This window comes from Sylvia atricapilla, chromosome 13, assembly GCF_009819655.1.
Source record: "Sylvia atricapilla isolate bSylAtr1 chromosome 13, bSylAtr1.pri, whole genome shotgun sequence".
Classification (NCBI taxonomy): domain Eukaryota; kingdom Metazoa; phylum Chordata; class Aves; order Passeriformes; family Sylviidae; genus Sylvia; species Sylvia atricapilla.
Window position 1 is genome coordinate 460,965 of NC_089152.1, and position 12,600 is coordinate 473,564.

The 12,600-nt window shown below is 64.8% G+C and overlaps 1 protein-coding gene across 3 annotated transcripts in view; it reads left to right on the forward strand.

The window, feature by feature from the left end:
- Positions 1-4,704: 4,704 nt before the first annotated feature.
- Positions 4,705-12,600, forward strand: part of RASGRF1 (Ras protein specific guanine nucleotide releasing factor 1) — a 28,786-nt gene continuing 20,890 nt past the window's right edge. For all 3 annotated transcript variants that reach the window (XM_066328137.1, XM_066328139.1, XM_066328140.1), the window contains exon 1: positions 4,705-5,030. In XM_066328137.1, coding sequence (XP_066184234.1) covers positions 4,755-5,030 — 276 coding nt within the window. In that variant the 5' untranslated portion in view covers positions 4,705-4,754. The remainder of the gene's footprint in view (positions 5,031-12,600) is intronic.

Sequence of the window (12,600 nt, forward strand, 5' to 3'; positions counted from 1 at the left end):
CCGTGGGCAGCCCCACCCTGCCCTTAGGGAGGATAACCCCAGTGCCCTGGGAGCAGCTCTGGGAGCCTCTGGGAGCTCTGCAGAGCCTCTGCCCTGCAGCCAGTGGGGCAAGGACGGCTTCAGTGAGTGACCCACGGCCTCCTGTGACCCCTGTGACACTCTGTGACACTCTGTGCTGGTGCCAGCTCAGCCAGGGCCTGCTCCACCCCCCACACCAGTCCTGTGGCTTCTGCAGCTCCCTGAGCCATCACCTCACAGCAGGTGCCCCGGTAACTGGTTGTCTTCCCAACTGGCTGGAAGAGAGGCAGGGAGGAAGGATTTCTCGGTGTCAGCAAGGAATGAGTCAGTTCCAGAGATCTGGATATTAAATCCTTAATTAGCGACAGACTTTGGTGTGCAGGAGCCCAGCAGGGCCCTTCCCGGGAGCGCTGGCAGCACTCGCAGCTCTGCCCTTGCTCCCCCAGGCTAATCCTGGTGGCCCTGGGGATTACCTGGGCTCGGACACGGCGTCCAGCCCCAGGACAGATTGTCCAAGGTGATCCTGCCCCCAGCACCTTCCACCTGGGCGTGTGTGCCCAGCTTGGAGCCAGGCGGCACAGCCAGACATTGGTGGCTGGGGACGGTTGTACCTGATGATTCCTTGCACCTGTAGGGACAGGAAATGCCTTTAAAATGCCCAAGCCTTGGCACTGGAGGTTCAGTGCTGTCTGTCTGTCAGGTGGCAAATCCCACGTGTGACAGCAGGGACCTCAGCCTAGAGATGCAGCATCACACGGTTAGAGAACAGCCTCTTGGCTACAGCACCTTCGGAGGGCTTCTAAAACACAGCAGTGCCTAAAAATCCCTGGCTGCCGAATCCCTGCTGCGGGTGCAAGGTTTCCGTGGTACTGGGGTGGCCCACGGTGGGGATGCTCTGGACATACTGCACAGGTGGGGTCCCATCCCTGTCCTCGCTCCCTCGTGTCCCCAGTGTCCCCCCTGTCCCTGCTGGCCATGGCTGTGTGGGGACAGGACTCAGCCCGGCTGCTGGCCCGTGCTCTCCATGGAGATGGTAATGGCCCACAGTAGGCCATGGCAAACCTGGCCCTGGGTGTCCTCCTGCGGCCCTGGGGACACTGCTTGGGGTGACACCGGGCCTTGGGGGGCTGCAGGGCTTGGTCTCCACGCGGGGTGCTCGGTGTCTTTGCCCTCTGTCCCGGCACGGAGACGATTGCTGTGTGCCCGGGTGCCAGGGGCTGTCACTGTCCCCGTGGCGCGGGGTGGCCCAGGGCCAGCTGTGGCCAGCGGGGATGCACAGCCCCATGGAAGACCCCCAGCACTGGTGACCCCAGGGGACAGGCTGTCCCACGGGAAGGGAGGCTGCCCGTCACGGCCGGGCTGTGTGGAGATGCTCTGCCTGGGGCAGGCAGGGGTCACTCAGTGCCGTGCAAAGGGGGTGACACCCTCAGTGCTGCCGTGCCTCTCGCTGTCCCACGGCCCTGCCAGGGTGAAGGAGCACAGCAAGCGCTGGCTTGGTGCAGCGTGGGGAGGCAATTCCTCCCCTCCATCTCTCGGGAGAGGAAGCTGGCAGCCCAGGCAGGAGCTCGGAGTGGTGTCAGAGCCCTCTCCACCGGCTCAGGAGCGAGTGAGAGCTGCTGGCATAAATTACCAGGCTGTCATCCCTGGTGCTGAGATTCCCAGGGAACAGCTTAGCGGTTCAAAGGGCTGCTGAAACAATTTTGCATCGCATGATCACAGTCCCAGAGCTGTGACATTAAAAAATGTCAGCAGTGAGGTGATTTCTGCGGCAGGGCCGCCCGTGGCCGCGGGGCCCGGGCACAGCCAGCGGGTTTGGTGCTAAGCCAGAACTTGCCCCAATGAACTTGCAGGCTCCTTGTGCCGGGGACGAGCGCTCAGTTTAACATCCCCGTGCCCCCAGCACCGCATCAAGCGGCACCGAGCCCGCTCGGCTCCAGGGGGACTCGGGGATGGGAGGTGACACCCGTGCTGGTGGTGGCGCTGGTGGCACTTGTCTGGTCTGGCATGGAGAGGATGCAGCCCCCGGCCTCGCCGGGTGTCCCCCACCTGCCCTGGCCGCACCACCGGGTTTTGTTTTAGCCCCAAGGTGGAGAGGGCTCCGGGTGAGAGCACAGAGAGACTTGTCTGTGCCCCACGCGGGGATGAGGGCAGCGGATCCTGGCTGGGACCCAAAGAGCCCGTGGGTGTCATCTCCCTGCTCCTCCCTCCTGGGTCAGGGCTGCTCTGCCCTGGCCCCCCACGCCCCGTCACTGAGTGTTCGGAGGTCTCTGATGGTGACTGTCCCCTCGCAGGGTCCCCCACAGCCCCCGCTGCCCACAGCAGCATCCCAGCCCCTTGTTGTCCCCTGGCAGCAGCCCTGTGCCCTCGGCTGCTGCCGCAGCTCCTGCTCCCACTGCCTGTGCAGCTGTGCACGTTGTGCATGGGACGGGAGCCCACAGAAACCACTTCCAGTTTTGTTTAACACCTCAGTGAGGAGCAAAGAAACCGCAGCAATTAAAGCACTTGGGAACCTTTCCAGAGGCAGTCTTTACTCTGGACAAACTGCCTGCCCACGGCCAGCACGCCGAGGCTGGCTCTCAGCGCTGTGAGGAGCATTTCCCTCCGCTGCTGGACCAGGAGGGTCACACTGCAAACACGTCCCCACTGATGGATGCCATGTCCCCTGCAGGGAACAAACCTTTTGCTCCAGGAATCAAACTTTCCAAGGCCTGAGCCTTGGAAGCTCTCAGTGATGTTTCCATCGCCCTCTGTGCCTTCAAAAGGGAGTCTGAACTGAGCCAACCCTGTTGGGAAGTGCTGAGGCTGTGCCTGGTCCCAACCCCAGTCCAACGCTGCCTGTGCCCAGGGAGTGCTGCTGTCCTTGGGGCAGTGGCAGCCTCACGCTGGGAGCAGTGGGCATGTCCCTGGCACACTCCATGCCCAGGTGCACCGCGTCCCCTGGCACACCCCAGGCACATCCCCGTGGCTGGGCTTGGCCTTGGCAGCTCCAGGGCGTCAGGCAGCTCCCATCCAGTACAGGAATTATTGGCAATGCCACCTTCCCTGCGGTTATTTCATCCAGGGTTTTGCAGGCTGCCACAAAGGGCCTCTTTCTGTGCCACTGCACTGTTCCATATGTGACAGCGTTGGCACAGGAAGCACCTTCTGCAGCAGTGAAATGGGATGCAGGACCTCCCTGATGAGGCTGGAGAAACAGAGCAGGAGAGGGCCCTGGCCATGGAGGGGAGCTGTCGGTGCTGCTGGGAAAGCCCTGGAGCTCCAAACCTGCCTGCAGCTGGGCACAGGGGCACACTCAGCCAGGGACAGGACTGTGAGGACGAGGGGACGGGGGCAGCGGGTGTCCCCATTGCAGCTCTGCCCTCTCTGGCGCTGACCCGGTGACAGCAGGCCTCGGGCCGTGGCCCTCGAGGGATGGGCGCGTGTGCCAGCAGTACCCAGGCCAAGCAGCTCCATCCTGGCAGTGCCAGCACCCTTCCCAATTCCAGCCTGTTCCCTCCCGTTCCCATGGCAACCTGTGACCTCACTGGGTTCCTTGGGGCTCTGCCAGCATTTTCAGCAGAAATAAGGCCAGTGACCAGGCTTGTCCTGCTGTCCTCCCTGTCTGTGGGGGGTCTGTCACACCTGGGGCTCAGGCCAGGCCTGGCTGTGCCGCAGGGCTGATGTGACACATTTCAGGTGTCACACTGGTGCCCGTCACTGTGGCATCTGGCTGTCCCAGCACTCCTGGCTGTAGAAACCCCCGGGGTACAGGGGACCCCAGGGCACTCCCTGCCCTGCACAGCCTCCAGCTGCAGTCGGTGCCCAGTTTTCCAAGTGCCCCGTTTTCCAAGTGCCCAGTTTTCCCAATTTTGCCCTGCTCGGCAGAGAACACAAAGCCAGGATGGAGAAGAGGGATCAAGAGTGAGACAAAACAGAACTAAATGGAGAAACTGGTCCCTCTGCTCTGCCTGGTGGTGCCACTTGCCTCAAGGTCCTTCCCTGCCTGGGGTCCCTTTTGGCCTGGGACCCACTTCCCCAGGGCTCCCATCTGGTCTCGGCTCCCTCCCGGCCCGAGGCTCTGGCTGTTCCTGGGGTCCCACCTGCCCGGGGTCCCTCTTGCTCTGGGGGCTCCGTGTGCCTGCGGGGGTCTCTCGGCTCTGGCTGTGCCTGGGGGTCCCCCCGTGGGGAGGATTCCGTGCCGGCCGGAGGGTCCCACTTCTCGGGGCTCCCTCTGGCTCCGGGCTCTCTCCGGGTGCGGGTTCCCCGGCGGTGCTGCCGGGGACGGTGACGGTGCTGGCGGCGGCCCCGGCATCCCGCGGCCCGGGGGCGGCCCCGGCGAGCGCAGCGCGGCGCGACCACCCCCGCAGCCGGCGGCAGGAGGAGGCAGGAGGGAGGCAGGGAAGGAGGCACGGAGCGAGGCACCGGAGAGCGGCAGCGCAGGAGGGCCGCGGCTCCGCTGGGCTCCGCTGGGCTCGGCGCGGCTCCGCTGGGCTCGGCTGGGCGCTGACGGTCCCCGGTGTCGCCGCCGTCACTCGCCCCGCCCGTGCGCGGTTGTGCGCGGCGGCTGCGGGACGCGGCGCTCGGCGGGCACAGGCGGCGGCTCCGCGGGGCCGGGCCCGGGATGAGCGGCCGGCGGCTCCCCGGGGGCAGCGGCGGCCGCGGATGCTGAGGGGACCGCGGGGGCCGCGGGGGCGGGCGGGGGTGGCTCGGCGCGGCCCCGCCCGCGGCGGGGGCCATGTGAGCGCGGTGCCGGCAGGATGCAGAAGGGGATGCGGCTCAATGACGGGCACGTCGCCCACCTGGGGCTGCTGGCGAAGAAGGACGGGGCCCGGCGCGGATACCTGAGCAAGCGGAGCGCCGACAACACGAAATGGCACACCAAGTGGTTCGCGCTGCTCCAGAACATGCTCTTCTACTTCGAGACCGACTCCAGCTCCCGGCCCTCGGGGCTCTACCTGCTCGAGGGCTGCGTGTGCGACCGCGCGCCCTCCCCCAAGCCGCCGCTCTCGGCCAAGGACTCGCTGGAGAAGCAGGTGGGTGACACGGGGGCCCCGCGCTGGGGACGGGGGATGCCCCGCGGGGATCCAGGCCCCCCACCCGCGGAGCTTCCGGCGCCCGTGACCTGCCCCACGCGTGACCGGGCTGGGGAGGTGAGGATGAGGCCGGTCTGGGCGGGAGGACGGGGATGACTCCCGGGCTGCAGCGCCGGAGCAGCGGGTGGGTTCATCGCGGGGGTGTCGGGCTCTGTCCGGGGCACCCCCGCTCGCCCTCGCATCTAATTAACCGCCGGTAATTAGCGCGGGGCTGCGGGGCGCCTCCCAGCGGCCGCGGTGGGAGCTGCGGAGCCCCGCGTCCCCTCACGGCCCGGCCCGGCGGGATTTGGGGACACGGCGGGGTTTGGGGGCACGGCGGGGTCTGGGGACACGGCGGGGTCTGGGGACACGGCGGGGTTTGGGGACACGGCGGGGACAGGGGACACGGTGGGGTTTGGGACACGGCGGGGTCTGGGGACACGGCGGGGCCCTTTGGACCGGCCCCCGCGAACCGGCCCCGCTGCTCCCCGCAGCCCCTCTGCCCCTTCCGTGGGCCCGTGCCTTGGCCGGCGGCGTGGGCAGCCCGCGGTGGGTGCGCGGGGCTGGGCGCGGGCAGCTCAGGGCCTTGTTTTCAGGCAAATTTCGCCCCGTTCCCGCTGGCCACGTGTGCGGTTTGCACCTCCATCCCCAGGGCTGGCGGGGGGATGCAGAGTGAGGGTCCCCCGAGCCCCCCGAGCCGGCGCCGGGCTCCAGCGTCCTCTGCCAGCGCTGAGGGCTGCGGGTGATCAGCGCGGAAACGCCAGAGCCTTTGCCAGACCTGGCACAATCCAGGTGTCCCCTCAGGTGTCCCAGCCGTGAGCAGCACAGCCCCTCCGAGCCCCGGCCCGCGGTTTCTCCCCTCCGGCTGTGCCTTTCCCGGCTGGGCAGGGGATTTATCCCTGGAGCGGCGTGGACGTGGCGCGTTGCTCTGGGGTGTTTTGCTGGAGCTGGGATGCGCCGTGGCAGCCGGGATGGGACCAGGCAGGGGGGAGAAGGGCTGGCGGCCAGCTGCGGGGGCAAATCCCCATCCGTCGCTTCCAGAGCCACCCCCGGTCTCCTCCGCGCGGGCAGGAGCCGGCTGGACTCACGCCCCGAGCCTCTGGCGGTGTGTGCGGGGAGGACGCGCGCCCTGCGGGAGCACAGCGGGGCCCTCGGCGGCACAAGGCGGGTCCCGGCCCCACCGGCCCGGCCGGCCACGGGCGGGAGGCACGGCGCCTTTCGGGTCCGGCTCTGCAGGGCTTGCATAATTCCTGCCTGGCAGGCTCCGGGGCGGCGCTGGCAGCGCTGCCGGCACACTGCAGGATGGGGCCCGGGGCCACCCCCGGCACCCCGGGAGGAAAACAGCCCCCTGATTCTGGCTGCTCCTGCCGCTTGGAAACCCTGCCGAGAGAACCAGGCGTGCGGCACCACCGCTCCCTGGCGCATCCCCTCCCTCCTGCCTTGGAGCACGGGAATATTTCCGTGTGAAGAGGCAAATACTGTGGGTTTTGGCCGGCTGGGGCTCACTGCAGCCCAGCTGTGGGGTGCAGCACCTCGGGGGCTGTGGCGGCGAGGGGGGTCTGTAGTTACAAGGGGTCTCTCTGCTGCGGTGGTCGCTGCTGTCCCCTCAGTAACAGAAGCTGTGTGCTCCTAGTTCGGCTTCCATGAAGTAGCTTCCATGAAGTTTATCAGCCAGGCTGCAATCAGCCTTCCTGGCCAGGCTGGAGTGAGGCTTGGAATCGAGGCTCTGGGTCCTCGGGTTTGTGCTGGAGGGGTTTTTCTCCGTGCAGACACTGTGGGGAGGATGTCACATCCCCTTTCCAGTCCCCACTGCACCCAGAGTGTGGATCCTCGCTGTGAGTGAGGGGCTGCAGTCACACGGAGCTCCTGCCGTGGCCATCACCTCCCCTGCCGCTGCCCCGTGTGGATTTGCCGCGGCTCACCGCCTGCCTTGTAATTCCCTGTAATTCCTTAGGCCAAACGGGAGCCGGGGCGCTGGGGACCCGCTGCTCTGCAAGCTAATTAATGGCCCAGGGATGAGATAAGCAGCGAATATTGCTGGTGCAGCTCCGCAGCCCGGCCGGGAGGGAGGAGCAGGTGGCACACGGGGTCTGGGATCCCCACGGGGGAAAGCCTCGGCTTCAGGCTCACCTGAGACCCGAAGCCTCCCCGCAAAGGGAAGGTGCTGAGGAAATTTCTAGCACTGCCCCTGGTCCCAGTGAGTTGTGCTCTGAGGGTATTTGTCTCCCCGTGCTGCTCCAGCTGGAGCTCTGAGGACAGTCAGTGCTCCTTGCAGCAGAGCAGCTCCAGGCTTGGATTCCTTCCTCGCTGGAGTGGAGCCTGAAAGGTTCCCAATTCTCTGCAAAGGAGAAATTTTAAGAGGCGGGGCTTCCAACCCCCCTCTTTTAATGTACACATATCTTGCTTTGGGGGGATTTTCCCCTGGAACACGGGGAGTTTTAGCATTGGTGTGTGTGAGAATAAGGGAGCAAAGACGTGTGGAAAACAGAACACCAAAGAGGGATTTGCTGCCTCTGGAAAGTTCGTTTTGTTTTTCCAGAAATGAATTTTCCTTCCAACCAGTTGGACGGGGAAGATGATTTCCTGCTGGGTGAGGTCAGGCTGTGGCCTGGGGAAGGGTCTGTGGGGTCGGACTGGGGGGTCTCTGCCCTGGCTGCGGGGGGCAGCAGTGCCAGCGGTGCTGGGGGGCCCCAGGCTGGGAGGGAACCCCCTTTTCCCTGCTGTGGGGTCTGGGCTGTGCCGCATCCCGGCCCTGCTGCTCCCAGGCCCTGAGGGGACGGTGCTGGGATGTCCCTTCCCAGGGTCACCTCTCCCCTCCCGATCCGTGGGTGCTCAGAGGGGTGAGCAGGACGTGGGGTGCCCCAGGAGGGGGGACACGGCCAAGGGGAGACCCTGGAGGAGGAGCTGAGCAGGTGCAAGGTCCAGAGCTGATCCAACCCCAGCCTCAAAGACAGGGCAGGCCCCAGCGTGGGGTGAGGGATCCCCTTTGCAGGTCACAGGAATCACAGCTGGGTTTGCTCCACGGGTCCAGGCTGCAGCTGGATTGGGGATCACAGCATCCCAGAGGCTGGAAAAGGCTCTGAGGCCGTTCAGCCCAACCATTCCCCCAGCACCGCCAAGGCTGCCCTGCTCCTTGTCCCCGAGGGCTGCAGCCACCCAGATTTGGAACATTTCTGGGGATGGGGACCCCACCACTGCCCTGGGCAGCCTGGGCCAGTTTCCAGAGCCATGTCCCAGCGCCACGGGCTGTTCCCGGGCAGGAGCCCTGAGGCAGAGGCGGGGTGGTGCTGAGTCAGGCAGTGGCCCCGTGCAGAGCCCTTGGCTCCCGGCTCCGTGCCTCAGGAGCCGAGCTGTGTTCTCCCAGCTGGGGCTGCTCCTGAGCACGCACTGCCCATGGGTGGGGATTCCCTTCCCCACCTCCAGAGCGTTCCCCAGGGATGGGGCCACAGAGGGCCGAGTTCACCCTGTCCTGTGGCCCCATCCCTGACACACGGGGGCTGCTGGAAGGTTTGGATGCTTTGGGGGCTGGCAGCAGCCCTGCCAGGCCAGCAGCTCCAGCTCTCCCGGAGCCCAGGCCCAGCCCTGCTGCTGGAGCTGCTCCTGGCAGCGGCAGAGCTCGGGCAGCTCTCCGAGGGTGCAGCAGTGGGGCCACGGGACCGACCCGTGCCCATCCCGCCAGGGGGGCTCACCTTGGCACCCCCGAAAGTGTGGAGGGTGCTCAGAGAGGAGAGATGCCCTCAGTGGGGCAGGGCTGAGCAGTCACCCACGGGCACCCTGAGCAGGTCACTATTCCAGGCTATTCCCAGCTTCAGGATTGGTGTCCCAGGCACTGGACCCCCAGATCCCAGCTCTGGCTGCCACGAGCATCACTCACCTGGGGCAGTGAGAATTCTTCTACCTGAATGTCATTGCAGGCAATCTGATTTTTTTTGAGACTATAAATCATAATTTGGGGACTTAAACCTGAACTATTCAAGTTCAAGTTCCTATTTGAACTATTCAGGTATCAGTGTTGGGGTGACACTGGGTTTTTAATTAATTAGAGTATTAAGTGATGCCGTGTGGGGATTTCTGGGTGAGGAGGATGCTCACAGTGTTTGTCCCAGCAATGCCTGCCTGCCAGCATCACCGGATAAAATCAGGGGAAAACTGATTTATTTTCATTATTTTGTGAATATTTCTGTGCATGACTCCAGAGCCTGCTCCACAAGGGTAATGCTCACCTCTAGTATCCATTCCCAAATATCCTGACAGCCCATACTGAAACAAAGAAGGGAAATTGCAGCCTCTGGGATATTTTTTCTTATTGTCAGCACGGAAATGAGCTGCTGGAGCATCCAACTCCGAGGTCCTGTTTTCCCAGAGCACATAGTATGTAGGTCAGGGATGTTAAAAGCTGCCATGGCTGGCTGTGGATTTTTAGACTCATCCATCCAGAGCAGGAAAATTCCCCTCCTCTTGCCCTTTGTGTCAGCTGGAATAACCATCAGCTTCACAAACAGGCTGTGGATGTGCCCACTCCGGGAGGGCGGAGGGCAGGCGCTTCCCGGGGACGGAGGGGGAAAGAGCCCTGCGGTGGCACAGCCAAGCCAGGAAAGGGTGGCGGCGGCAGCTTTGGTGTCGCTGGGGCGGTTCTCTCGTGGTCCCCCCACGCTCACACACGTGGGGCGCTGGGAGAGCACCCACCCCCACCACAACAACCCCAGGGGTCTGCTGGGTTGGTCGGGCTGAAAAAAAAATCTGTAAATTCTAACAAATTCCGAGAGAGGTTGCTTTTCCACTTTGGAAATAACGAATCGCTTTAAAGCCGATTGGAATTTATTTCGGAGCCTTCCTGCCCATCGGGGGCCCGGCTAAGGCCACCCCCGCAGCCGGCAGGAGCCGGGTGACGGTGCCGGGGCTCTGGGTGGCCCGGGGGGAGCCGAGTGACTGCGGCCCCGGGGCTCCGGGGCTCTGGGTGCCCCTGGAGGTGTTCCCCTGTTCCCGGGCTGACCTGGAACGCTCCCGCCTCATTATTGCGGGCGGAATTGCCGTGTCCCTTGGGGCTCCCCGAGGGCGATCCCCGGGTACCGGGGCATCCCCCGGGGCCGCTCCGGGGGCTGTGTGCCCCGCGGTGCCGGACGGGCACAGCGCCCGGCGCCGGGGCTCACCCGGAGAACACCCACCCCGCCACCGTGAGCCGTGCCCCGTGTTTGCTCAGGGAACCGCGTCTGCTCCCTTTGGAGAGGGCACCGAGAGGGGCCTGGGTGAGGGGGGCTCCGGCCCTGGGAGTTGTTGAGGTCATAAATGAACGAAACCAGGAGTGAGGAGAAGCAAAGTAACGCTGTGGGTAACCCAAACTGCCCCAGGGACGCTGAGCTGGGGCCGTGATGGGGCTGGGGCTCATCCTGATGCTCCCAGCCCCTCGGGGGTGCCAGGGGCAGCTGGTGCCGTGCGGGCTCCGTCTGTCACTCTGTCCCCGCCCGTGATGTGATGCTCAGCCCCTGACCCAGCGAGTGCCGGGAAGCTCTCCCGGCTGTTGGTGCGATGTGTCACTGTGATGGCAGAGAGGGATCATCTTGTAGGCGGAGATAAAAGGTGGTGGGAGTTTTATTATTCAAATATAAAATAACTTCCTCCTTCCCAGCACGCTGCACTTCCTGGGAATTGTGTGGGGATGAAGCGGAGCGGCACATGGAGTGGGGGGTGTGTGCTGGCAGGAGCCATGGGGATCCCGGGGCCATGGGGATCCAGGAGCCATGGGGATCCAGGTCTATGGGGATCCAGGGGCCATGGGGATCCAGGGGATCCCGGGGCCGTGGGGATCCAGGAGCCCTGGGGATCCCGGGGCCATGGGGATCCAGGGGCCATGGGGATCCAGGGGATCCAGGGGCCATGGGGATCCAGGGGATCCAGGAGCCATGGGGATCCAAGAGCCATGGGGATTCAGGAGCCATGGGAATCCAGGAGCCCTGGATGCAGCCCTGCCCCGGGGGGCTCACACCCCTCACCATCGGCTCTGCTGCCAACAGCCCGGGAACTGCCTCTGGCAGAACCTTCAGGAGTTCCTGGGTATGACCTGGACCTCACCTGTCCGGCGCTGCTGTGCCACGGGGGGCAGAGGCAGTGGGGCAGGGGGCTCTGCCCGGGCTCCCTGCTCCAGGCCCTGCCCCAATTCCTGTGCTGGGCTCTGCACCCCTTGTTTGAACCTTGGCTGGGCCCCACTCTGCTCCTGTCCCAGGTGCTGGGGAGGGTCAGGCTGCTCTAACCCAGGCTGTGCTGTGATGGGGGGCTCTGGGCAGGTGCTGTCACCCACAGCAGCACAAAGGGCACCCCAAGTGCCATCCCCAGGGCCCTGGGGGCACACACGGGGGTCTGGAAGGACAAGGGGCTTCCAGGGCTCGCTGTCTCCTGCCCTCCTGCTGGGCAGGGACAGGTTTGGGGGGCTCCTGGGAGGGTCTCCCCGTGTTTCCAGTGCCCTGGGGGCTCAGCTGAGCCCGGGCTGTTGGTGCTGGCTCACGGAATGTGCACACCGTGCTCTCGGGGTGGGTTGTTCCTGCAGCACCGGGAGCTGCCGGGGGCACCAGGGCCTGCGAGGGTCTCCCCACACCCCTAAAGGTGTTTGGGGGGGCATTTCCAGCCGTGCCAACCTGCTGGGCTCCTCTCGGTGCAGTGACAAGGGAAGGGATGTCAGGCGGGTGTAAAGCTGGGGTACAGAACAACACCCATAGGGACCACAAACGTTCGGTGAATTTCTCCCTGGAGCTGCCTCTTGCCAGTAAAAGCCTTCGGGAGTGGGAGGCAGGGAAAGGGGGTGGGATGCCAAAGGCCGGGGAGCTGCTGCAGCTCCAGAGGTGTCGTGCAGCAGACACGGAGCTCTGGGCAGCCTGAGCACGGCAGGGGAAGGGGTGGGCGATGGATGGTGGTGTTTGACACTGGGCTGTGGGAAGGATGGTGATGTTTTGTCATGGGGACGGCTCCATAAGGAGAAAGCTCGTCCACAGGACCAGCAGGAAAAGACCCTGCACTTAAAGGATCCATGGCAGAAGTGAAGGAGCTGCATCTTCCCCGGGGCCCTGCAGTTGCCCCCAGAGGTGAAAGCTCTCTGTGAAGGAGGCTGTGCTGTGCCGTGGGCACTGTGGGCTCCCAGCTCCCTCTCCTCAGCTGGAGGGGCTGGATGAGCTCCGAAGGTGTCACCTGGGCCCCGGCTGGGCCCGGGCTGGGGCTGCTGGCTCTGTCCGTGCTCTGCAGTGTCCTCCCGGGCTCACCCAGAGCCTCCTGTGCCTGTCTGGGGGTCCTTCCCCCAGCCCCCCGGGGCCGGTCGGGGGCAGGGAGGGAAGAGCGTCCTTGTGCTGCCATCAGCGTTCTCACGGCGCAGCAGGGTCCTGCCAGGCTGCTGCTCCTCGCCTTTGAGGCGCTTTTTACCTGAGAATTCAGGTCCCTGATGAAAGGCAGCAGAGGAGCAGATGATGTCAGGATGAGCTCGTTCCAGTGGGTTTGGTTTAGCCCAGTTATTCCGGGCAGTATCCGGCACTGCAGCGTGGTACCTGTT